The sequence below is a fragment of the Protobothrops mucrosquamatus genome, unplaced genomic scaffold (genome assembly GCF_001527695.2).
Source record: "Protobothrops mucrosquamatus isolate PMUCROS unplaced genomic scaffold, P.Mucros_1.0 scaffold3477, whole genome shotgun sequence".
Lineage (NCBI taxonomy): Eukaryota > Metazoa > Chordata > Lepidosauria > Squamata > Viperidae > Protobothrops > Protobothrops mucrosquamatus.
In genome coordinates, this window is record NW_015389451.1 from 213,822 (window position 1) to 241,056 (window position 27,235).

Sequence of the window (27,235 nt, forward strand, 5' to 3'; positions counted from 1 at the left end):
TTCTTTTCTAAAACTTCTGGAGAACTACAGATCACAAAATCCTTCCACATCTGCCATCTTGAGAGGTGCTATTGGGAACTAGTTTAGCTGCATTTGAGGGTCACATGTTCCCCACAAGTTTTCTGAAGGCAACTAATGCGATTTATTGTCACATTCACAATATGTGCTGTATTTCTATTTCTCAATTAGTTGATATACCTCAAATCACTTCTCCCCACTGGGGAGAATCTGGATAATCTAAAACAATCTGAAAAATGGTACAGGTAGTCCTTCACTTATGACAGTTCATTTAGTGACCGTTTGAAGTTACAACAGTACTGAAAAAAGTGACTTATGATCATTTTTCACACGACCATTGCAGCAGCCCCATGGTCATTTCCCCCCCCCCCCCTTTCTTGTAGATGGGAACTACATCAGCCCTTTTCCAGTCCTCTGGTAGTTCCCCGGTGCTCCAGGATCTTTGAAAGATATAGTTCAGTGGTTCTGAGATCTTGTCTACCAATTCCTTCAAAACCTTGGGTCCATCTGGTCCTGGTGGTTTGAACTTGTCTAAAGTGGATAGGTGTTCGCTTACCATTTTCTTGCTTATTTTGACTTGCATTCCTAATTTGCATTTTACAGTATTTTTTTTTTGATAAGCTGGTCTGTTTTTTCCTTTTGTGTAAAGACAGATGCAAAAAATGAGTTAAGCAGTTCTGCTTTCTCCCTGCTGCTCATCACCTTCTTGCCATTTTCTCCAATTAATGGACCAGTCATTTCCTTGACTTTTTTCTTGTTTTTTACATGTTGAAAAAAACTTTGTTATTTTTTACTTTTGTAAAAAATAGCCTTAGTTCATTTTGGGCCTTAGCTTTCCAGACTTCATCTTTGCAGGTTCGGGCTATTTGCTGATATTCTGCCTTAGTTATGTGTCCCTCTTTCCACTTTTTATACTTGTCCTTTTTGTCTTTCAGTTTATCAGAGAGTTCTTTGTGCAGCCATGCTGGTTTCTTTTGAGATCTCTTATTTTTCTTCTTCACTGGAATTGTGCTAGACAATTTTATAATCTTTTATAATCTCACTTTTCAAAGTTTCCCAAGCTTCTTGGGTTGTTTTCTCCTTGAGGATTCACATCCATGGAATCCTTCTCAAGCTCTCTCTAAGTTTATTTTTTTTTAAATATATTTTATTAATATTTTTTAACAAGCATAAGTCACTCAATAATTGGTAAACAGTGTGTTGTCTGGGTTACATTTGTAAAAACACTCCTTAACAATTGATTTCTATAATCTGTATTCCATATATTAATTTTAATTGATTTCCTCTTTCCCCAGAACATCCTTTTTTGCAAACATTAATACAATTTTTATTGTTTTAATAAATGACAATTAAGTATATAATTTTTCCAATATTCCTAAAAAATCATCATATTAGTATAATATTTCTTTTCTTTTCAGTCATTTGAGTTGCCTTATCATCAATCCTGTTACAATCCATATTTTAGTTTGTTTCTCCCACCAAATTCTAAATATTTTACTAGTAAAGGTTTTCTCAACAATTAGTTACATTTACATTGGCAGATTTAATTCTGTTTTTCCCATATAAGCCATCTCACATTTTTACATTTCTTAAGGAATAGATAAAAGAGTAAAAAGAGAGAAGAAAAAAAGAAAATCGAAGAAAAAATAAAAAATAAAAAAGAAGGAAGAAAAGCAAGAGCAACGAAACATAAGAAATAACATACTACTTAGAATATATATCCCTCCTAGGTTAATATGTATTTATTTCCTCAGATTTCTTATTCTTTTTAACCATAGTTAAGAATATATTTAATCTTTAGACATTCCATTCAATAGATCTAGTCATCTAATCCCTTAACTCTGATTCAAAACATTTTTTTTTAAATAAAATTTTTATTGATTTTTATAATTAAACAATAAGTAATATGATGCATTTGTATACGCAAGCATAAAAAACAATCCAAATCAATACATTATCGGAAACGCTCGGCAGTCCCCGCCTTGCCTCCGCCCTCATCCACTTTCCTTTCCTTCCTCCCTCTGACCCACAACCTCTCCTCCTTCCTCCTTCCCACTTCTACATCCCCTCCCTTCCTGACCACCTCCCCGAGTGCAATTTGGGATACCAGCCGAGCATCTCCTCTTATCAATACAATTATTATTTACCTATAACATGTAAATACATCATTTTTTTTTACCCCTAATCCCCTTCCCCCCCTGAGCTTCCCGGAACCAAATACAGGATTGAAACACATCCCATTCCATATCTAAATTACCATTTAACTAAACAAATATAATACTATCAATATATACCTACTTTAACTCTAATAAGGCAATAAGTAAAAACAATATATCTACTCAAAATCTATATGATATTTAATCACTCCNTCTTCGAGTTAAAGTCACATTTTAACTAAAATAAAAATCCCCTGTCAGGTTCCGTCTGTTCCAAAAGTTACTCACAAGCAGACACAATGTAGCAGCAGTGGCGGCGACGTCTAGCTTCACTCCGAAGAGCGAAGACACACCGAGCTGCGGAGAAGAGGTCCGGACTCCGGGGGAGTTCTCACCTTCATCCCCCCAGGATTGCTCCTGGGGGGACTAGGGAACTCAACCCCTATCCAGACCAAACTCACTTTCTCCCCTTCGCCCGGGTAGAAAGTTCCGAGCCGCAAAACAGCTGATCCACGCTGTTTTGACGGCTTTGATGCAGTCCTGGGCTGGAGGCTAAAGAAAAAGCCTTCTTCGGCGACGCCTCGCCACCGGAAGCATTTTTTTATATACTTTCCTTAAATTCAGTCACATTTAAGTATCTAAAACATTTCACCCCTCTTAAAGTGGTATATTCCAAAATATTTCTATTTCTTTAACCATATTCAAACACATGCTTCTTTTTTAAGTATTCTCTCTGATATGTCCCATCATCTATTCTCTTAGTTTCCATCTTAAACTTTTTTCTTTGCCCAGAATCTTTCTTAATCAATGTACTTTGCTGAATCAAATGGTTTTCCCGTATGATCATAGGTGTTGCTGTAGATCAATGTCTTTGTCATGGGCATTTGCCCACTCCTTTTTATTAGGAATCTTTTTCCTTCCTTTTCTCTCCACTTCTTTTGTCACTTTTTGTCTCTCCATCGAGTACTTCCTCTCATCCTCAAGTTTGCTTTGTAGTGTTGAAATATAAATTGTCTTTTCTTCCACTTGAATTAAATCATACTCTTTTATTTTGTGGAAGTCCATCTTTAAGTCTTTATCCTCGGATTTATATTCAGTCATCTCTGCTGTATCCTCCTGAGGGTTTTTTTGGAGTAAAATTAAATTGGAGATAAGTTGATTTATACTTTCAAAGTTATTCTGTATTTCTTTGTGGTTTAAGATCATTGTCTTTTGAATTAGTTGCAGCTTATCATATATTTCCTCTTGTGGAGTATACATTGTTTCTGTAGGTCTCACTTTATCTGAACAGCTGTGTTGATTAAAACTTTGAAGGCCACAGACAGAGATTTCATAATCCTCATCCACCAGTAGGTGTCAGCATTTGATCATTTTTCAATTCTTTCTAGTCTTTTTCCTCCTTAAAGGGTTATATTCGCCGCTTCCAATCGCCAAAAAGGTGGGGGGGAACCCCTCCCTTTTTCACTCTTGGAGGTATTTTTGTTTCTTGGGAGTTCTCCTTTTCAGGAAAATAAGTAGGATAGAGAAAATCAATATTCTTACCCAGATTTCAAACGCACTGCTTACAATCAGCTTAGAGTAGAGCTTTTGACTTCCGTTGCTTGCAGCTGGGGCTAGACAATGGAGTTAGCTAGCCTTTCTCCTGTTGGTTTCTGGAAGGCTTCTCCTGGACCGATTGGGGAGACCGCCGTCTCTCCTAGGTCTCTAGGACTACCTTCCTTCATTGCCACCTCTCCGGGGCAGCTTCTGGCCCATTTATGGTCCCCAAACAGAAAGAAACTCAGCTGGAGGGCTCAGCATCCCGAATCCCTCAACTGATTTCACTGCTCACAGGAAGTAGAAGTCCTCTCTCTCTAAGTTTATTGATGTCAGCTCTCTTGAAGTCCAAGACTTCAGTTTGACTTTTTTCTATTGCTTGAGCTTGCATAATGTTGAATTCCAATAATGCATGATCACTCCTCCCCAAGTTTCCTGTTACTTCAATGCCTTGTATCATTTTAACCGTGTTAGTGAGAATTAAGTCCAGTATGGCTCACCCTCTAGTTTCCTTCTCTATCTTTTGGGAGACACAGTTGTCTGCTAAGTTTGTCAGGAATCTGTTTGATCTTCCACTAAGTGCAGAGTTTGTCTCCCAGTTGATGTCAGGGTAGTTAAAGTCCCCCATTACTATTGTGTGCTTCCTACATACCTTAGTTAACTGACTAGCAAACAGTTCCATCTATTTCTTCTGTTTGGTTGGGTGGCCTGTAGTATACACCTATGGCAATGTCATTCTTTTTTCCTTTTATATTGACCCAAATGCATCATCATTCTGTTTTATTTCTGTACAGATAGTTATTTCTTATATATAGCACAACTCTACCTCCTCTTTTATTAGGTCTGTTTCTTTTAAACAATTTAAATCCCTCTAGCTGTATATCCCATTCACGGGTTTTATCCCACTAAGTTTCCGTAATGGCAACAATATCATATGTGTCCTCATGTACTTGGATTTCTAGTTCACCGTTTATTCCTCATAATTTGTGCATTGGTGTGTAGGCATTTGAGTCTTTTTTGACTGACTCCATGCTTGTTTTCTACATACCCTGTTTTGTGTCTGAGTTCCCCTTCATCCTTATCACTGGTTTGATTAGTGCATATGGTATGGCATACACTATCAAAAGCTTGATTTTTCTTAGGAGTTACCTTAATATTCTTACCCGTACAAACATCTATGTTAGAAACATATCAACTGTAAAATATATATAAATTGTATAAAAACTCTATAGCTGTTGTTTCTTGTTTCAACCAAATTGTTACTGTATTTATTCAGTTACAGGGACAATTTGTTTTTCCCATTTAGTATGCTGGACACCTTTAAGCTAAAAACCACATTAGCCATTACTACCCTGCAAACTGCAGACAACACTTTATTGTAGCACAAGGTTTCATTTTTCAAAATATGGATATTTCATCAAAATAAGTTTTTTTCATACATAAATGGCTTTTGCATCAAATAAAAACTTAAAGGCATTTAAGCTATATATCTTGAGGTTATTCTTCCTTTTACAGTTTAAAACAAAAATGAACACATTAGCTTCATATGGATTTTTTTTCAAATATGAACAATATATTGAGCAGAAAATTTTACTTTGTATACCATTTAAACATTTGGCAAAATAATTCTTTAAAACAGTGCAATGTTTGTTTGGTATGTGTCAGTTTTCTCTCTCCCCCCCAAAACAAACAAACAAACAAACAAACAAACAAACAAACAAACAGTAGGCCACATTTTTAACAGTTGCTTGGACAAATCCATTTAGACTAGTGAAAATGAAGCCGGCACAGTCCACCAAGAATGTGTGTGCAATTTTCACTAAATTAAACAGAAGCACCATACATTAAACAAGCCTATTCATGGTCAAAGGACATATTTCTAGGAGATTATAGCATTTATGCCAGTTTTCTCAAGCCTCCTGCTCATAAAATAGGTTGGTTTATAATTCTATCATTCCCATACATTATGGCCATTGGCTTGGGATGACAGGTTTTAGGTCAACAAATCTGAGGGAGTTCTAGGTTTAAATAGGCTGTTTCATGCAAAAGAGAAAAGAGAAAGGCCACTGTATCCTGCTGTCCAAAGATGTCAATCTATGCTTGTTTCATAATTAGATATAAAATATATCATAATTTACCCAATTTCAGCAAGTTGCAATGTGTGTTGCTGTTAAGTATATGCTTTTGTTTCATTGCAGTTAAACCTGCTCTAGTTTCTGTGGCTAAGACAGGACTAGAACCTGGGTCTCTGTGCTCCTTCCTGGTCAAAAACATATTGAATCAGACCACTGGTCTATAGTTCAATTTTTAGTTCCCTCTACTAATACCCTCTCAACTTTCAAGAGAGTAGATTTTCTGAGCCATGCTAGAAGAAGCTGAGAACTTCATCTAGAAACAGTGGGTCTTTTTTGTTGTAACCGAAAAAGGTGAGACTGAAGACATTTTAATTTACGAGGTGAAAAATCTAATAGCATTTCAATACTCAGAATTAGCAAAAGAAATGTCACCCATTGAAAATATTTCCTGTGCAAGTCAGCAACATGCTTTTGTTGCAGATCTTTTTTTCATTTCAAGTGGGCTTACCAAACTACTTAGCAGAAAGCATGCCTATGGGTTAGTTCACAGTTCGGCAACCTGCGGCTCCCAGCCTCCTCTGCCATTTGCAGAGAGAGGGGGGGGGGCACTTGCACTTCCCTTCTCTCTCTCTCTCTCTCTCTCTGTCTGTGTGTGTGTGAAAAAAGTGGCCTCACCCTGTTTAACGAGCTAACAAGCTTATTGGGTGGGGCTCCTGCCTTGGCTGCATCTCTGTAGGAAGCAGGAAGGGCAGGAGAGAGCTAGCTAGCCCAGCTATGCTGACTCAGGAATTCTGGGAGTTGAAGTCCATGAGTCATAAAAGAGCCGAGGTTGCCTACCTCTGAGCTCGCCCAATAAGAATGTGTGTCAGCTTGTTGGAGAATGGCTTGAAGCCAGCTTGCCAGATGAGCAGAAGATCGGAGAGAGGGAGGGGGGAGAGAGAAAGAGAGAGAGAGAGAGGGAGAGAAAGAGAGAGAGAGAGAGAAAAGAGAGAGGGGGGAGAGGAAAGAGGGGGAGAGGAAAGAGAGAGGGAGAGGAAAGAGATAGAAAGAGAAAGAGAGGGAGAGGAAAGAGAGGAAAGAGAGAGGGAGAGGAAAGAGAGGGAGAGGAAAGAAAGAGAAAGAGAGAAAGAGAAAGAGGGAGAGAGAGAGGGAGGGAGAGAGAGAAAGCGAGGAGGGGGAAGCGCAAGTGCCTCTCTCTCTCTCTCTCTCTCTCTCTCTCTCACACACACACACACACACACACACTGAGTGGGGGAAGAGGACTGGCAGACCAAGGGCAGAAAGAGAGAGAGGGAGAGGGAGGGAGGGAGAGACAGAGACAGAGACACTTTTGACATCTAAAATGAAGATAACACTGCATATATCCTTTTTTACCTTTATGATACATGCATACATACATACATACATCCATACATACATATATATAACCTATAATAAAAAAGAATATATGCAGTGTTATCTTCATTTTAGATATCAAAAGGGTTTTGCGGCTCCCAGTGTTTTGTTTTTGGTGGGAAACGGGTCCAAGTGGCTCTTTGAGTGTTTTGGGTTGCCTACCCCTGAGTTAGTTCTATCTGCTGCTCTTGAATAGCAACCAATGGCATTCAAACACAACTTACCTAAGATGGGGATTGTTGCAGGGAACCTCTGTAGATGTGTGAGATTTTGAAACCTATTATAAGCAGGCTCAGTAAAATAGATACAAAATAGACGTGCTCATGTACAAAGCAGATTACAGCCAGTTGTTCAGCCTAATGAGATAGGTGTAGGGGGAAAGAAGAGAAATAGAAGACTTTGTTGGTGCATTCAGAAGTCAGAGCATCCTTTTTCCTCTGTACTTAGCAGTGAAATCCTTGGACCTGCTCCCCAATTGCAACACCCAAATTCAATCCCCCCCAACCATTATTCCGATTGTAATTTGGTATTTTGCCATGTATTTTAATGAAAGCATCCTCCACAATCTGCTGAATTTTTCATTCATAGGAAAAAAACAACTGACATGTAAAAACCCAACAACACTAAATGCAGGAGCTTGGTGGTAAGCAAGTATCTTGCAACAAGGCAAATTGAAAGAGCTGGAAGTGGGTTATACTGCATTACATACAAAAAAGGCTCCAGAGGGCTCAGGGGAACCTTGCATGGGCAGGCTGCATTGCATAGGAGGCCCAAAGAGAAGCAATGCTCCCAGAGTGAATGCCTCTTACACAGAATGCTGCATACAGGTATGTACACTGGAAACATAGGTTAAATGCAGGCACACACATACTGTTTGTCCTGGAAGTACCTAAGAAAAGAAAGACTCAAAACGTCAAATGACAAGGCTTTGAATAAGGCTTACTCTCCTCTACAGCTCAGTCCCCTCTTGTCCCAGACACCAAAAGGCTTCTAGACAAGAATGGCAGTGTGTTGTATTCTGGGAGGAGAGAGAAGGGTTCCCAGCATAAATGAAATGATAGCTTGGCAGAAGGAGATGGTGTGCAGAAGCAGAAGGCCTGAGGTAAGCTTCTCAGAAGAGCAGGTAGAAAACCAAGCAATACATTCCACTGCCTTTTCTACGTGGGCAAGGGGAGAAACAGCACCCACTGTCTCTCAGGTACCTCACCCTCTCAGCCTGAGGCCTCCCCACAGGGTGAAACATAGAAACATAGGTGAGGAAACCCATCCCTATAGCAGCTGCACACACCCTCAGGCCAGTGATTCCAATATTTCAGTCTCCTTGTGGTCTCTCCAGGGAAGGGACGGGGTCAAGACTGAGCATGGGAGATCCACTGGCTGTCTATGGGGCGCCTCAGCAATTCCTCCACGTGTTGTGTCACATCCATTGAATCATCCAAGTTGAAGTCTCCTTCTGGATCCAGCACTAAGTCAGGACTGAGACAGAGAGAAAGGAGCACCATGAAAAAGCTCTGAATTCCAGAAAGCTATTTCTGAAAGGATTGTGGCTCTTTAACTGTTCTTAGCTTTCTCAAAACTTACAGTTCTTGGGGTTATTTGGAAGAAGCTCTAACACTTAATTTGATTTTAGAAAAATATGCAGTGCAAGTCCTCTCAAGTTCATTTATTTCCCCCTTTCTCTAAATTGGAGAGAAATACAGTATCTTTTCCTAATTGTTTAAATATTTTACTCTTCATAAACATGTTTTATGAAGATGTTTTATGTTTTCATCTTTGTTCTTAGTGGGAATATATTAAGAAATGGTACACCCTACTCCATAGGTAAGGTGAAATTTAAATATTGCCCATAGAGTTAAGGTTACATAGTATACGTGCAGCAAAAGAAGATGGAAAAGGTCTGAAATGAATGAATTTACTATTTTCAACTGGGATGGGTATGGGATCACTTTAAAAATGATCTTTTGCATTAAAAAGAAATCTCAATGTAAACTAAAAACTATTGCAATAGGAAATGCAATGGTATAGTGCACAGTTCCCCAACCTTTCTGGCTTTGCGGACAGGCCTGGTGGGGGCGGGGAGAGGGGATGGTTCCACGTGAGCTGCAGGCAACTGTGCACACGCAGCTCCATTTGTGCAAGCGGCAGGCATGCACACACGCCACTCATGCAAATGGAGCGTGCGTGCACGCGCTTGCCCGCCACTTCCGCAGTCCGATTCCTATTCATCTAATGGCTGCCCCATCCACAACTTGCTATGCCTCCTTGCAAGTGAATTTCTTTCAAAGGAGCCCTGAACATGGCCAGCCTTCTGATCCTGACCCCCAATCTGTCCCTACTTGTTCTGCCTATGAAACTTGTCCTATGGAATTTCCTCAGACTCAGAATACTAGCCACCTTAACTGGCAGCAAGAAGTCTGCTCTCCATCTTCTTCCTCATTCTCCAACCTCCTCATCCCAAGTGTTTCTTTTTCTGATCATTGATCCAGAAACATCACCTCCAGAGAACCAGCCAACTGACAACTACATCCTGCTACTGAACTCCCTGTCATATCTTGGAATGTAGCTGGATGGGCCCCAAAACAAGCAGACCCAGACTTTCTAGAATTCCTGTCCAGGGTTTCTATCCTCTCCTTAAACATTACAGGCTGGAAAGCAAAGATGTCAAGATATTTCATTTATGGAATCTATTTCTTCTTTTGATATTTATTTATTAAGTTTATTTGCTGCCCATCTCATGGTTCCAGGTGACTCTGAGCAGCTTACAATGTGATATTCTTTTGTTCCAAGAAACATGGGTTATGGAGGATTTACCAATACCTGGACATATTCCCTTCACTTTCAATGCAGTACCCAGTTCAAAAAAGGACAGACCATCAGGCGGCTTGAGTTTTATGGTTTCAGTTAAACTAAATGTTTCAGTACTTATGCTGGAATCTTGTTCAAATGTGGCTCTAGCCCTCTTATTCAGATTTAAACAATACTCTGTCTTGTTAATTTATATTTCCCCTTAGTCTGTGGGCTAGGGAAGTAAACAATCTGTGGGACCAGTTTGATACTTACATAATTTACTAATATATCAATATCCAGACTCTATACTCATAATAGCCAGTGATTTTAATGCATGTATTGGCAAATCAGATGCCTCTTTGCAATTTTATTTTAAATTGCCCATGCTCCCTAAAACGTATGTGGGCTACTTATTGACCAGACAATCTAAAGGCCATCATTTGTAATATTGCAGGACTTTGCTTGACTCAACTGGTGGACAGTTTAGATCTAGTCATACTTAATGGCAATGTCAGGGGTGACCTAAAAGGGAATTTTACATTCTAGCGCCCCAATGGGTCCAGTGTGGTCAATTATATTATGATTTCCCGGAATTTTGTACATCATACAGTTAATTTCTACATTGGAAATTGCCCTGACACTTCCCACTATTTTGTTTCTTTGACCCTAAAACAAATCTTAAACTATAGTAGACCACTGCCCCATTGACATTACAACAAAGGGTCGAGTAAAGAACAAATGGTCTCCACATCTGGCTAAAGTTATGTCTGGACTTTTGATCTCTGAGTGGTCCCCGATACTGGCCTCCTTATTTATACACATTAATAACACTGGACAATTCCTATCTGAATTGAATCAGGCCATCATTGTACCAATATACAAACAGACGTTACCCTATAAATTATAGGCCTATTAGTTTATTGAACACAATAAATAAACTTTATGCCAGATTTTGTATCTAAAGCTAGTGGATTGGGTATGAAATGAAAATATTATTGCCGAAGAACAGGCAGGATTTAGAGAGGAATGATCAACATTAGATCCTTGTTTGATTCTCCACCATCTGGCAGAAAAATACTCTTCACCTCCTCGAGGCTCCCTTTTTGCAACCTTTGTTGATTTTAAATCAGCTTTCAATTTAATACCAAGGGAAAGACTGGGACAGTCTGAGACATTCCACTATTGACAAAAGGCTGTTCATGCTTATTCAGTCACTCTAGTCTCCCTGAAAATTAGATGAACCCTGCGGGGACATCTATTAAAGCAGTTCCAACATATAGAGGTGTAAGACAAGGTTGTATATTAGCACCATTACTTTTCAATTTACATCTAATTCCAATAATTCAAGTGCTTGCTGTTCCAGCCCACCTTCTGCCTACTCTTGCTGATTGTGCAATTTCAGCACTACTGTATGCCGATGTTGTTATTATGTCTACCTCAAAGGAGGGAATGAGAAAAGCACTTAGGGCATTAGCTTTATTCTGCAGACAACAAAATCTATTAATTATCAGAAAACAAACGTCTTACTTTTGCCTGACATCATAAAATTTATTTATAAAATTTATTGGCCGCCCATCTTACCACAGGGTAACTCTGGGTGCCTTACAGTCATTAAAATGTATCTACACATACACATTAAAACATAAATTAAAACCAAGCATTAAAATCTAATGACACGTGGGGAGGGCGGAGGTAGAGTGGAGGGAGGTGGGATCTGTTGTTACTCGGTCAACCACCTCCACTGTGCTATTCCCCCATTTGGGGCCCCAAGCCAACTGGCGGAGCCAGGTCTTTAGGCCCTTACAAAAGGATAGGAAGGTTGGGGCCAGCCTCACATCAGGGGGCAAGATGTTCCAGACAGCAGGAGCAACAGCACAGAAGGCCCTCCTCCTGGACCCCACCAGGTGGAATAATCAGACTGACCCACAGCATGCCTCCTCTGCCAGCATGAGTGGGACAGGCCAATCCCAGTGGGGTGAGATGGTCCCTCAAGTAGACTGGACCTATGGCATGAAGGGCTTTAAAGGTGATCACCAACATCATGAACTGCACCCAGAAGCAGACCGGCAACCAATGCAGCTCGTGGAGTAGTAGTGTTACAGGTGCCATTCCCCCAAAACTGCCCACGCCACCACACTCTGCACCAGCTGTAGCTTCTGAATGCTCTTCAAGGGTAGCTCCATGTGGGTCTAGGACAATTGACTGTGGCTACATGGCCGTGCTCACTTCAGCCCGGGCCCCCTGCTGTAGCTGAGCCACCGTGGGCGTTCATCCTCAGCTGGCCCATCTTCCTCTCCCACCCTCTCGTCCTGAGTAATTTGCCTAGGGACACCTGTTCCCGGCCAATCTGCACTGCGGGACAATTAGCCACATGTCCCAGCAGCCAATCCATCTGCCAAGGGGTGGGCCTCTGCCTTCCCATTGGACATCACGGCACAAGGTTGCACAGGAAGTGGCCTCTGGCACCAAGGAAGCATGCTTCTGCCGCTGCCTGTTGTGTCCTGCCTGGCTCCGCTCTGCACCCAGCTCCTCTGGCACACTCCGGGGTTGCGAGGAGGAGCTGGGTACAAAGCGGGGTGTCAACTCTACAAATGAGCATGGCTGCAGCCGTTTTACTTCTCATTCTAGGTTGCCACATAGAACGGAGGGAGGGGGGTTGCCCAGGTGCTTTGCTAGTCAAAATAATCTTTTGTCCCATGGGAACCAAGGTTATCGGCTGCTCCCGAGACTAGGGACTGGGCGTTTCATAAAAAGCCAGCCAAATAATCATATTGGGGAATGTAGTTGCTTACATAGCTTTTGTGGGTGGGACATTTAACTTTGTATTGGGAAATTGTTGCTTGTGTATCCAGACTTGGTTTCACTCTTCACTGTGCCGATACTTTGTAACTAATAAACATGTTCTTTGAGGAACTTGCAAGCCTCGGAATTCTGCTTTATTGGTCTCTGTCTGTCAGAACCGTGACACACGGCCATGAAGGATGCAACGGGCAGTGGCACAGCAGCATTGCCTACAGGGCCGCTCAAATCATATTCAGCTGAAGAATGAGAGGCTGCTGGAAGGTGGGGACTGGCAGCATGAGCCGCCAGCCAGTTCTGCATAGAAAGCCGCACAAGGCTCAGATCAAGGAAACTCCATTGTCTGCTTATAATCCCATTTTAAAGGTGTGCTTTCCCTCTCACTCACACACACACATAACTGTGTGTCAGGTCCCCAAACCCTCATTGTTTTCCCTGCATATGTATTCTACTTTTGGGGCCTGCCATTCTGCTGGGGGTAGGGGGGGCTTACTCTCACTTGGGATAACTTTTGCTTTCTACTCTCTCCTCCTGCCTCTATCCCCTTGAGAAAGGAATGTGTCTTCCTTATCAGGGAGACAGTTACAGAGAAATGAAACTGGAGAAGACCTTGAGATGCGTGCCAACTGTGCCAGTTACCCACTCATCTGACTTTGGTGGGAGGAGGAATATTGTTAGCTTAACTATACCTTTTGCGCGGGATTTTCCCAGATCTCGCCTTGACTTCCCTACTGTCACTGACCCCTAATAAAAGTATCCTTTTGAGACAATGCCTATTTCAAGAGTTCTGTTTTCTTGGGTGGTTAGTTGAAGTGGGTCCTTACATAAGGCGAGATCTGCATAGCACTCAACCCAGAGAAGCTGCTATCCTACTGGGGGAGTCGCAAACTATTTCTACATGGAGGAGTTCCAGGCAGAGAAATGGTCCGAAGATCTCCTCTGCCTAAAAGCCGATGAAAGCCTCTCCAGGGACCAGGAAGGGGCCAGACCTACTGGTGATGAATATCGAGCCAGATGGTCACTAGGGGTCGGTAAGAAGGATGGGAGGAGAAAGCCCCCAAAGTCACTCTAACTCGAGGTGGAGGGAAGAAAAAAGCAAAGAAGAAAAATCCAGAGCCTGCCCCGCCCGACAAAGATGGAGAAAAGGAGGAACTGAAATCGGGGCTGATGAAAGCGGTGATGGAGTATGTGAAAAATACCCTCGATGAATTTAAGATGCAGCTGAAGGAAATTCGTGAGTCGGAAGAAGAGTCGGAGGGGGAATCGGAGGAGGAAGAATCGGAGGTCTGAGAGATGGCAGCAGCTGGAGCCCAGGAGGCAGCACAGCGGCGGGGCCGTCCATCTCAAGGAGCCAGAGGCAGACCACCTCAACCAGCCAAGGTGAAACCAATTCCAATCGGAGTGAAGTTTGATGGAGACCTGAAGCGATTGGGGTATTTCCTGGCACAAGTGTTCACCTACATGCAAATCTATGGGAGAACACTGCCTACCGATGTCAAGAACATTCGTGTGGTCACCCTGGCTCTGGAAGGTGGAGCAGCTGACTGGATGGTGACCCTGTACAACTGCAATGCACCCAAATTGAAGAACTTCAATCGATTTATGGCTGCACTCCGCAGGCGTTTCGAAGACCGGCTGGCTGATAAGAAAGCCCGGGAGCGGATTAAGACAGTGAAGCGAGGAAGGAGACCAGTCGTTGAGTATACCGAGGAGTTCAGAGAGTTGGCCAGTCGCCTCTGCTGCCCAGAGGACATCCTGGTAAGCTGTTTCCAGGATGGACTCAATGAAGAGCTATATAATGCCTGCGTAGCCCGTGGAGCCCCAGGGCGGCTGCATGACTGGTGCCTGCTAGCTGAGGAAGTGGAGATTGATCAACGCAAGCATCTGCATCGCCCAGTGAGTCCAAGTTTCAAGCAGCAGACCGAAAAGGGGAGACTACACGAGCTTCGCCTGCCCTGCCTCGCAGCGCTGCCTGCTTCAAATGTGGCAAAGAGGGACATCGAGCCATGGATTGCCTCAGTAAGACACCTGCCAAGAGAGGGGGATCGTCTACTGGCTAGGAGACCCCCAAGGACCCCATTGCGCCCCAGGGAGACTGCAATGAGATCTGAGGAAGTCGTAGAGCTCCCCTGGGATCGCAATCAAGACGGTCGAGCTCCGACTCAATGCTATGATGATCCAGGGGCAGTGGAGGATGACTATGAGGATACCATACCATACCATACTTTCCATACCCGGCACTGGGAGGACAGTGAAATTAGCAGCCTTGCTGGACTCGGGGTGTACCTGGTGCATAATTAGCCCAGAACTAGTGGGGAAAATGGGTATCCCCTTCAGGAGGCTTAAGATTCCAATTACTTTTTGCCAACTGGATGGTTCGGTTGCAGAGGGGGTGCCTGCCAGTTTTGCCACCAGACCCTTATACATCGACCTGGGTGGCCACACAGAGACTTTAACGTTTATTGTGGCCCTGGGAATGGAGTGGCCATTAGTTCTGTGACTGGCTTGGCTAAAGAAGTGGAACCCCATGATCAAGTGGAGGGAAGGGCAACTGAGTTTCCCCCAGGGGGAAGCCCCGCCCATCACTAAAGAAAACGGCGGGAGATGTGGATTACGTTGTGATTTTGCCTCCGCCCTCAGTGAGTCAGACTTGCAAAGCCTCCCAATGGAATACCAAGATTTGGCTGAAGCTTTTAGCGAGTAGAGGGCAGACAAACTCCCCCCTCACCGGCCCACAGACTGTGCAATTGAAATCATTCCAGGGGCGAAATTGCCAAACCCAAAAATGTACTTGATGACTCCTAGAGAGTTGAACGAACTGGAAAAATTTATAAAAAAGAACTTAGAGAGGGGGTTTATCGAGCCAGCTAGACCCCGGGTAGCAACCCCTGTGTTATTCAGAGAGAAGAAAGATGGCTCTCTTCATCTCTGCGTTGATTATAGGAGCCTGAACGCTGTGTGTGTGGAAAACATGTATCCATTACCTTTAATGAAAGACATGTTAGCGCACGTATCAAAAAGAAAAATTTTCTCAAAACTGAACTTGAGAGAGGCTTATTATCGCATAAGAATAAAGAAAGGAGATGAGTGGAAAACTGCTTTCAATTGCCCATTGGGTTGCTTCCAATTTAAAGTTCTCCCATTTGGGAGAAATTGACTTCCCTACTGTCACTGACCCCTAATAAAAGTATCCTTTTGAGACAATACCTATTTCAAGAGTTCTGCTTTCTTGGGTGGTTAGTTGAAGTGGGTCCTTACACTGTGGTTTTGTGAGTTTATTAATATTCCCCAGCAATTCCCTTCACCAAAACTCAGAACTGTCCCAAGTAAGCCTAGCCATGATCAGGCCAAGATTAGTCCAGGGAGCAATGGCCCAATAGTCCCCAAAGCAATTGAAAGTTGCTCAAACAAAATAACTTTACCAGCCAAACTTAAATCCACACACGAGAGCTCACGAGGCAAGAAAAGTCCAGAGTCTCCAAGGCACGAATCAATTCCAAACATGGTGTCAATCCAGAGTGAAGCAGGAAACACGATGGTTAAAACCACACAGCTAGAAAACAAACATCTTTTTCCCAACAACACCTTCATCTGTCTGCTGTGATAAATAGCCAGCTTCTGGTGCAGCCGGAATAAACTTGGATTGACGACCGCGGTGATGAGTTCGTGCAGTGAGTTCGCTGGGTTGTTGTTGTGACACTGGCATAAGATCAGGCTTCACGAGGGCCCCTCTGGCACATAAATTCTTCCCTGAAACCTCAATAAGCCCTCCGAGCATGACCAAGGGCTCGACGGGCCTCCAACCGAGTCTAACTCTGCTTCTCTGGCCCGGACAAATGAGTCTCGATGCTGCACCAGCCCAATTTTCTCTTTCAGATCGACAGGCTCTTGGGTCACCGCAATCCTTTCCACTGAGATCACTGACCAGAGCAGCACCTTGTCCCCAGCCTGGGTATACTCCAGTTTGCGGTGTTGGCTCTCTGGTTCCGGGCTCCTGGACTATAGTTTACTTAGAAATAGAAGCAGGTGAAGAAAAGAGACCATCAGATCTGCTGCTGGTTGAGCTTCCTGGCCATATTCAGGTGCTCCAGGTTCCGATGGTCCGTCCGCACCTCAAATGCCATCTTGACTGCCAACAACTCCTTATCCCAGATCGTGTAGTTCCACTCGGCAGGGTTGGGCTTGCACAAGTAGTAAGCATAAGAGAAGAGTTGCTTCAAGTTCAAGGGGGCTTGTAGCAACACCGCCCCCACCACGATGTCTGACACGTCTGTCTCCACCATGAACGGTCATGACGGGTCAGGGTGGTGAAGAATGGGGTCCATAGCAAAGGCCTTCTTCAGAAACTCGAAGGCGTGCTGCTTGACCGATCACCACATGAACTGCACCCCTTTCTGGGGCAACCGAGTCAAGGTAGTGGTCATTGTGGCGAACTGGGGAATAAACATTCAATAATTTGCAAACCCCAGGAGTCTCGACATCCTTTACTTGGCACAGGGGCTGCCAAGACTGCAGGGCCTCAATCTTCTCTGGGTCCATTGCGATGCTCTCAGGCAAAATCGGGTGGCTCAAAAAGTCAATGGTGGTTTGTGCAAACTGGCACTTTTTGTGCTTCATGAAAAGATGGTTCTCTTGCAAGCGCTGGAGTACCATTCATACATGGGACTAGTGTTCTTTGGCCGACAAGTATACCAGGATGTCATCCAAGTAGATCACAACAAAGATATCCAAGAGATCCTGAAACATGTCGTGCATGAGGTACATGAACACGGCAGGGGCATTGGTGAGTCCGAACAGCATCACCATGTATTCAAAATGTCTGTATTGGGTGCAGAAAGCCATCTTCCACTTGTCCCCTTTGTGGATTCTCACCAAGTTGTAAGCCCCCCACAAGTCCAACTTTGTGAAGAGCTGTGCCCACCTTAACCACTCCATGAGTTCCGGAATGAACGGGAGCAGGTACTGGTTCCTCACGATAATGGCATTGAGATTACAGTAGTCATAGCAAAGCCTCAATTCCCCCAACTTTTTCTTGACAAAGAGGACCAGGGCCGCTAAAGGGATGTCGACGGATGGATGAAGCCCTTCTTCAAGTTCTTCTCAATAAAGTCCTTGAGGGCCTTGACCTCAGGCTCGGATAAGGGGTAAATCCAACTTAGCAGAAGCTTGGCGTTCGGAACCAGATCGATGGGACAATCGTAGGGCCGATGCAGTGGGAGCTGCTCAGCCTCTTTCTATCCAAACACATCAGCGAAGTCTGCAATTTCCAAGGGAAGATACAAAGACAAAGTGGGAGGTTTCTCCACAGCACAGGAGAGCTCATGAGGCAAGAAAAGTTCAGAGTCTCCAAGGCATGAATCAATTCCAAACACAGTGTCAATCCAGAGTGAAGCAGGAAACACGACGACCAAAACCACACAGCTAGAAAACAAACACATTCCCAGCAATGCCTTCATCTGTCTGCTATGATAAATAGCCAGCTTCCAGTGCAGCCCATCAAGATGGGTAGGGCTTTCTCCTCTTGAATAGTCTGACTGACCTCCGCTGCTTGTGCCTTTTCTCTGCCGTACATGTTCTCGGATCAGGTGCAGAAGGCAGTTTCTCCTCCTTTTCACTGGCCCTCTGCCAAGCTTTCCCCAGCCGAAGCCTCCTCCAAATCTCTTCCAGATGGCCGTTCAGAGCAATCAATCAACCCAGTTCCTGATGTGTCCAAGGAAGACAGCATAAAAGGTGAGGAACATTGAGGCTGAGAAATCAACATCTGCCACAGCCCAACCAAGGCAGAGATTCGCTGGGGATTATGGGGCTGAAGGATAGTAGACTTGGGAAAGCACCAAAATTCCATTTGTCAGCCAGGAACATGGCACAGTCACATGACTTGCCCAAGGTTTCCACAGCCTCTGAGCTTTCTTGGTTTCACACACTTTGTTCCTCCCCCTCCCCCCCCCACACACAAAAGGCTGCTGAAGAAAGCTATTTTCCACTGCTAGACTTCAGTAGCCATGACTATAGACTGTTACTATGATTCTCACAGCCTGTAGTAGAACCAAGGTCCTGACAAGCAGAAAGGGAGCGGGGTGTGTGTGTGTTTGGACAGAGCCCCCAGGACACACGTCTCCTTTCTCACCAAGGTGGAGCCAGGTGCACATTATTACTTCTTGGGCAAACGTCTCAGCAGCCAAGCCCCCAACAACCCCTGCTCGGTCTCCGCTGCTGTTTCGCCTTTCAAAGTAAACACGCTTGCTTCTTCTTCTCACAATCACAGCTAATCCCTGCTCCTGGCTTACTCTGTACCTAGAGTCTAAGCGCTTCTCCCCCTGCCAACTGCTCACCTGTCCATGGGAACCTCCACAGTTGGATGCCCAGCCTCAAAGGTTCGGGGGTGTTTTGAGGGGAGGGACCCCGAGGCGTCTGCTCCACTCTCTAAAAACTGGCTGATCTAGCCAGCTCCCCCACCCCCAATTGGGAGTTTACTTGATATGAGCCTTGTGCCGCTTTCTATGCAAAACTGGCTGGTGGCTGGTGCCGCCAATCCCCAGCTTCCAGCAGCCTCTCGTGCTTCGGCTCAAGGTGATTCAAGCACATCCGTAGCCAACGCTGCTATGCTGCCGCCTCTCAGGTAGGTTGGGGGCAGAGAAAGGAGACTTCCCCCTGAGACTGAAAGAGGCAGAGATGGCTGGTGGACGTCCGGTAACAGGTAGCAGCACAGGAGGGGAGGATCCACAGGAGGGAGGAGAGGCGCCAAGAAGGATGATCTCACCAGCCCCCCCCCCCCCATTGTGCACACTGGATATTCTTCACACTAGAAAGAGTGGAATTCAGCCAAGTCCAGCAAAAGATGCACAGGAAGTGATGCCTAATGGTGCCAACACACTTTCCATCTACCAGTCCTCTTTTGCCTCCCAGATCCTGGCGGCATGTGGGAGAGGAGCAAAAATCAGCCCTGGGTACTCATAAAGAGAAGGATGTGGGGGGGGAGCTTCTCAGCTGGTGCCAAGGTGAGCAGCAGGCCTGAACTTTGGATAACTTTATTTTCATTTCCAAAGTCTAGAGTTATTTCTCAAATATGGCTTGGAGGATGGACCATTTTTTGCAGGTGAGGATCAGGTAGAGTAGACCTTCCCATCTCAGTGTGGTCAAGGCCAGGCAAGGTCCACTTGTCCCTGGGTCTCCCCTTTGTTTCTCCAGGCAGTGGAAGGGGGAAGTAACACTGCTTCTCTACCCCCAGGCTTTCTGAATTGTGGCTAATTCTGTTCTTATGTGCAACTATGCTGACCGCGATGCCAGGTTGGTGGAGCTCAAGGTGGCCCACAGAAGGGGTGGATGGGGGTGGGGTCTTCCCCTTCCTAGCCTTTCAGGATGCAGTGGCAGCTGCTGCCCGTTGCACCCTGCCTGGCCTCGCTCTGCATCCAGCTCCTCCTCACAATGCTGGAATGTGCCAAAGGAGCTTGGTGCAGAGCGGGGCCAGGCAGGATGCAATGGGCAGTAGAGACGGCAAAAGCGTGGTGCTTCCCTGGCACCAGAGGCCACTGACCACCCCACCTGGCACAGCCGCATCCAGTGGGAAGACAGAGGCCCACCCCTTGGCACGTGTATTGGCTGTCAGGACATGTGGCTAATTGTCCCACACTGCGAATTGCCCGGGGACAAGTGTCCCTCAGCAAATCACCCATGATGAGGGGGTGGGGGAGGAGCACCAGTGGACCAGTGGTGGGGGAGGAGTGCCAATGGAGGACCAGCCATGGATGAACGCCCACGAAGGTTCAGCTGTGGCAGGGGGCCCGGGTAGAAGTGAGCATGGCCATGTGGCCATGGCTAATTATCCCATTCCGGCCCCATGTAGAGCGCACTACAATAGTCCAACTGTGAGATGACTAGGGACTGAACGACTGAGCACAGGGAATCCTGATGCAGTAAAGGCAGGCACTGGCGCACAATATGAAGTTATGCAAAGGCTCTCCTAGCCACGACTGCCACCTGCTCCTTGAGCAGGAGTCACGAGTCCAGGAGAACCCTGAAGTTGCAGACTGGCTCTGTCTGGGGCAGTGCCACCCTATCCAGGGTCAAAGATGACAAAGTCCCAGACCCTGGAGCCCTGTGTACCCAAAGCCATTCGGTCTTGCCAGGGTTCAGTTGAAGCCTGTTGTCCCGCATCCAGGCCCCCACAACCTCCAGGCACCATGACAGGGCAGCCATAGCATCACTTGGGTCACCAAGAATGGAAATATATAGTTGGGTGTCATCAGCATACTGTAGATACCTCAACCTGTGGTGACAGATGATCTCACCCAGCCGTTTCATTTAGATGTTGAAAAGGAGTGGAGAAAGTACCGAGCCCTGCAGCACACCACAAAATAGCAGTCAAGGGCTGGACCTCTCACTCCCTATCGACATCGATTAGGACTGGCCACAGAGAAAGGAGACAAACCAGTGCAAAACTGTGCTGCCCAGCCCTAGTCCCCATAGCCAACCCAAAAGGATACCATGGTTGATGGTATTGAAAGCCGCTGAGAGGTCAAGGAGAGTGAGGATGGTTGCACTACCTCCATCCCGCTCTCGCCAGAGATCATTGATCATTGACAAGCATGACCAATGCTGTTTCCATCCCATAATTGGTCCTGAATCCTGACTGAAAGGGGTCCAGATAATCTGTCATTTAATTTGATTTTAGCATAGAAATTATTTATTTATTATTGTGGTTTTAGTATCGCCTGTTCACCGCCCTGAGTCCCGTAAGGGAGATAGGGCGGTATATAAATTTAATAAATAAATAATAATAAATAAATCTGTTTCATCCAGGACCCTCTGCAGCTGCCAGGCCACCACCTTTTCCACAACCTTCCCTAGAAAGAGGAGGTTGGAAACTGGAGGGGGCAAACCAGAGCTTTCTTAAAAGCATCCAGAAATGTCCCCTCCTCTAATGATGTATTAATCACTGCCTGGACCCACCCACTAGTCACCATCCTGGAGACTTTCACCATCCAGGAGGGACAAGGATCTAACTGACAGCATCAAGGGCCCTGTCCACTTCATTAGGGCCAACAGGATCAAGACGTTCCCAGATATCATTCACAAATGGCAAATAAATCGGACTCCAATCAAACAGGTGCACACTTATTAATACCTTGGAGTGCAATTTCATACCTTCTTATCCTGGCATGCTCATTTTTCTTACTGGGCAAGTGCTGCACAACTATTGTAAGATTTTACCATTCAAAAGGAGCCCATTATGATACTGCAGCCTGCAAGGTCTTTCAAGCTAAGGTAGTCCCACAGCTTTTCTATGGCTCCCAAATTTACTCCCTTACAAAGCTCAATATTATCAAAATCATCCAAAATAAGTTTATTAGAGCCATTTTGATGGTCCCAAATACTGTCAAAAATGCAATTTTACGTTTAGAAGCAGGCATAGTTTCGATGGATGTCAGAGCATGTTTTTTTCTTCTTACCTTCTGGCTAAAGTTAATGCTACTCCCTATAGGTTTGGTCTCATTAGTATTTAGAGATCACTTTAAATCATCATAGCTTTAAAAAAAAACCTAAATGAAATTCAGTTGCTGGGCTTCTGCACATAAATTTTGTGCATATTAGGCTTTTATAATGCTAGAACTGCCCTTAAGCAATGAATCTGGGATATAGATTTTCAAACAAACCTAAGTAAGGTGTCACACCCCATTATTTATCATTTGCTCCCAAAAGGGTCCCTTTCAGCTGCATATTTATCATCCATTCCAATTTTAAAATTTTGTTAGGCCTTCACTTTATCCAGGTTGGATATTATATGCCCTCAGCAGTCCATCTTGGATATTTTAAGGGTAGTCCTATGCATCTTCGATTATGGTCATGTGGTGGTGATTCAATAGAAACTTTAGGCCAGGGGTCCCCAACCCCTGGGCTGCGGCCCATTGGGAACCGGGCAGTGCAAGTGGCGGGCGAGCACACAAAGCTCCATTTGCACAAGCGGCAGGTATGTGCATGAAACTATCCCCTCTCCCCCCTGCTGCCACCACCACCACCGCTACTGGTCTGCAGAGCTGAAAAGGTTGGGGACCGTTGCTTTAGACCATACAGTACGTTATTATACTGTTCCTTACATAAGGACTCTAGACAGACCCTTATGTATCCTGTCTTGAAGAAATTTTCATGTAGGGAGTAGGATTTCTATTTAATGCTACTATTCTCAGACAAGGATTTGAAAATAACCTCTCAAGTTGCCCAGTTCTGTACTACCATTTGTACAATATGCCGTACCATTACTTAAGATTGGAACTTCTTATAAAAGTATTTTATTTGGATTTATTTCAGTAACTTTGTTGTTAATTATTTTTAGATTCCATTATACTTGTTTTTCTCTTATACACATATACATATACTGTATATAGAAGGACTTAATATTTCTTTTATTCAATATTTAGTTTGTATCTGGCCTTAGGGCTATAAAATCTGAATATGAATTGTGAAGGACATACTCCAAAAGTATACTGAGTCAGGACACCTGTGGGGAAGGCATTGAAGGAGTAAAGGGGTGGAGGCCTAGCATAAGCCCAGACCCACCTGCCCTGGCCCTTCCAAGGCCTCCGCCCCGAGACTCCCCATGCTCCAATTCCCAGCCCTTGGATCCCCACAGGTCTTTTCCCACTCCCACGGGGTCCCCCCAGGCCTTAGGACTGATTCCCACCCCACCAGGCAAAATACCCTCCTCCTCACTTACCTTTTGAAGAGCTTCAAGGTCTTCCAGAGTGCTAGAATGGATTGCTTCATCACATGGCCATGTGGTGTGATTCTGGAAGCAGCGGTGATATTTACAGCTACCTGAATGCAAATCAGCTGCTGGAAACATAGGAGCTGCTTCTGGAATCATGCCATGCGGCCATGGGACAAACTACTCTATTTTGCTGCCTTAACGCTGTTTGCACAGGGCTGCATAAGCTTTCAGAAGCTTTCTGCAGTGCTGTGCAACCTCATTAATGCACCAAAACTGAGCAGTTTGTCTCACAGCCATCTTGTCTCGGCTCAGGGACAAACTGCTCTATTTTGCTGCCTTAATGAGGTCTGCACAGCACTGCAGAAAGCTTCTGTAGTGCCTTGAGGACTGTGTTAAGGCAGCAAAATGGAGTGGTTTGATCCATGGCCATATTGTCCTGCCCCCAAGTGGGTGGGACAAAATATTGGCCACTTATGAGTCGTCACTGTGCAGCCTAGGGTCGCGTGGCCTGCCCTTCGTCTGCAACATGAGGTCCAGAGATCTTCAAAAGGTAAGTGTGGGATGGGTGGCAGGTGTGTGGGGCACAGACCCAAGTGCTACAGGGTCTCAGCAGGGCGGGATGGGGGGGGCGAGAGGCGGGGGGCAGGGGGTGCTGCAGCATCCCTGCGGTTGGTCCTAAGGGCGAATGACCACAGGGGCACTGCAGCGGCCATAACTTTGAAATGGGGACGTATTTAGCTTTTGGAGGGGGGGTCTGTCGTAACTTCAAATGGCCATTAAGTAACTAGTCATATCTCAAGGACTACCTTTACAAGACTATACAACCTCATTTCTCTCCATGAGTAGCAGTAACCAATTGGGGATTTGAGGACTTGGCAGAAATAGCTTTGCAATGCTTGCCACTATGAACATTTGCCACGCTACAGTATGTCCTTCTCATAAACCACACTGTTTATTGGGTTGGTGGGAGTAGATTTAAATGAGGAGGTTTAGGAGAATTCTCACCATTGGTGTCCCCATATAGCAAAGTGCTTGTCAGAGTGACATAAGCAGCATTGTAATGCAAGCGTTATCCCTTTTCTGAATGCATCAAGAAAGGGGTGGCACTCAGCATAATGCTGTGAGACTGCTTTCATTATTCTGATGAAAGCAGCAAGACCGCAAGAACACTACTGGCTCTTTTCAAATATCATTCTTCTTATTTGATTCAATTATCCCATCCCCTGTTCAGGTGATTGATGAACTCCTCACCCTCTTCTAACACCAAATAACTGGGCAGTGGTATGACAGCAACCTCTGACTTAAAGTAGATGACGAAGATACAAACAGAATATTTATGTTGAGAGATTAAGTACTCTTTCAACTATAAAAACTAAGACACTTTGATAGCAGAGCTTTTCCCTCACTTACTTCTGTGTGTACATGTTGTAGTGAGGAGCAGGGCAAACAGCTGGTGATGATGCTTGTTTCATGTAGGTAGTCCTTCCACTGGCAGAATCTCCTGATGGTGCAGCAAACCTACAACAGATGGAGCAGAAATAGAGATTTTTACCTGACACCAGTGGACTCCTCAGTGGTAAGCAGAACATTAACTATTTGGAAATGATTTTGTGGAAAGCAGAAATATACATTTAAGATTTCTTCCATGATAAAAACATTCACATTCTCCCTGGTCTGAAAAGAATCAGAAAGCAGAGATAGAAGTACACAGAGCATCCAAACTCTTTTTGTTAGAGGGTGCAAATCATCAAGTTATAAAACCTTAACCTTATCAACTTTTTCTCATTCCTATCTCTTCTCTCTGGGCTGAAGGTAGCAAAATGGAAACCTGATTCATGTTGCTTGCTTAAAGTTTTTAAAAGAACAAGTCCTTTTGGGAGGTGCAATATCTAAAGCTGAAGATGTGGGTGCTAGCGCAACTATTCCACTCCTAGCTGAATAGAACTCTGAAAAGAGAGCTGGGAAAAAAGGAACTCCAACTGAAAGTAAATAGCTACTGAAAGTAAATAGCTATCACTTCTTCCTTATTTCTGTGTCCCTTTAAAAACTCAAAATGCACATTCTCAACCCACAGTACTTACTCTGGCACAACTTGCTTGATCTGTGGCTTTACATATCCATCCACAGCCTTTGCTGCAAAACAAGGAGGTGGGTGGTTAAGTTACTGTACAAGACAAACTTTACATAGGAATCCCTACTGAAAATAGTAGTAGTCTGGTATTCTTTTTCTTCTCATTACATTCATACTGAAACCCTTCCCAAGTAGGAATGGATGAATCTCTTTATTTCTGGTTTACTGTATGTCTGTTTTGCATGTTCATGTCCATTCCCTTTCCTTGTTGGTCTGCAAATCTTTCCTTGAGAAAAATCCATGTAAAACAGACATGTCAAACTCGCAACGTCACATGACATCGTGCAACATATTGGAGCTTTTTCTCCATTGCCGGCAATGGGGTGGGCACGGCTTCCGGATGACGCGTCCGGCCCGCGAGCTGGCAGTTTGACACCCCTGATGTAGAAGATCTGCATATAAATAAATTTTGAAATTGCTCAAAATAAATAAGTAAATTAAAAACACATTTTATCCTCCTCAGCTATTCATCTGTGAAAGTAGTCACTGACCTGGTCATTAAAGAGAACCTTTCCTGCATCACCAAAAACAAAAACTGGTCATGAAAAATGTCTTGTCTTACTTTAACTAATTGCCTTTATCACTAACTCCATCTTTTTCAGATATACGCAGTTGAAATCAAGCTGTATCACTGCATTCTCCCTTTGTATTAGCATGTACCTCTCTTCTTAAGAGTGCAGTTTTAAACATTTTCTGGAAGTTTCCTGTAATACTAGGCATGTCACTATGTATCTGAAATTATGTATAGCATTGTAATACAGTTTATATGGCCAAAGGAAAAAGGATTTGGAATTGCCTAGGTTCCTCTGCTGGAAATGAAAGAATTATATATATATGTATCCATTCACAATGACCAGAAAAATTCAGGCAGTTTCATGCAATCTTACCAAGGACTGGCATGTAATATTTGGAGAAAACCTCTTCCTTGGGTCTGTCAGGATACACATAAAGGAGGTATGGGAGGTCACCAAGGCGGTCTGCCAGGGAGCGGATGCAGAAATCACGGGTGGTGAAGGGCATTAAGTTCCAGAACATTCTGTCAGCTGCAAAAACCCCAGATCATAATTAGATAAAAGTGGGGAAAAATAGTACCTTTATAATCCAACCAGAAAAAGATATACAGTCTTTTCTTATACAGAAAGATAAGAAACCTGCAACAACTATTAAAATCACTAATGCAGTATACCGTATTTTTCGCTCTATAAGACGCACTTTTCCCACCCAAAAGATGGGGGAAAATGTCTGTGCGTCTTATGAAGCGAATGCCACCTGGAGCTGAAGCCTGAGTGCAGGGGAGGAGAGCATATACTGGCCGGGAAGCAAGGAGAGCTTGTGCGGCATGGAGGAGGAAAGGCTGCAGCCATTTTTTTTACCCTTTTCCTTAGCTGTGCTACTCCCTCTGCTTGGCGGCAGCCTGCATGCAGGAACTTTACCAAATGTGCCCTGCAGGAGGCGTGTGAAGAGCGCAGGTGCAGAGCAAGGCCCAGCCCTCCCCAGGAACTCATTTCAGATTTACGCCGCAAAAGTTTTTCTCGCACAGAGAGGAAAAACAATTGCAGAACACTCGGGAATCCCTTGCAAGGCACCAGGTACCTTGGTGCTTATTTCCTAATGCCTTCCTCCCCCCCCCCCC

General features: G+C 44.5%; 1 protein-coding gene across 1 annotated transcript in view; it reads right to left on the reverse strand.

The window, feature by feature from the left end:
- Nucleotides 1-8,529: 8,529 nt before the first annotated feature.
- LOC107297709 (signal transducer and activator of transcription 5B) overlaps nucleotides 8,530-27,235 on the reverse strand; it is a gene marked incomplete at its 5' end in the record, with an annotated part of 26,495 nt that continues 7,789 nt past the window's right edge. The window contains 4 exons of the mRNA XM_015827070.1: nucleotides 8,530-8,656; nucleotides 24,882-24,989; nucleotides 25,553-25,604; nucleotides 26,490-26,645. Of these exons, the coding sequence (XP_015682556.1) occupies nucleotides 8,530-8,656; nucleotides 24,882-24,989; nucleotides 25,553-25,604; nucleotides 26,490-26,645 (443 nt within the window). The remainder of the gene's footprint in view (nucleotides 8,657-24,881; nucleotides 24,990-25,552; nucleotides 25,605-26,489; nucleotides 26,646-27,235) is intronic.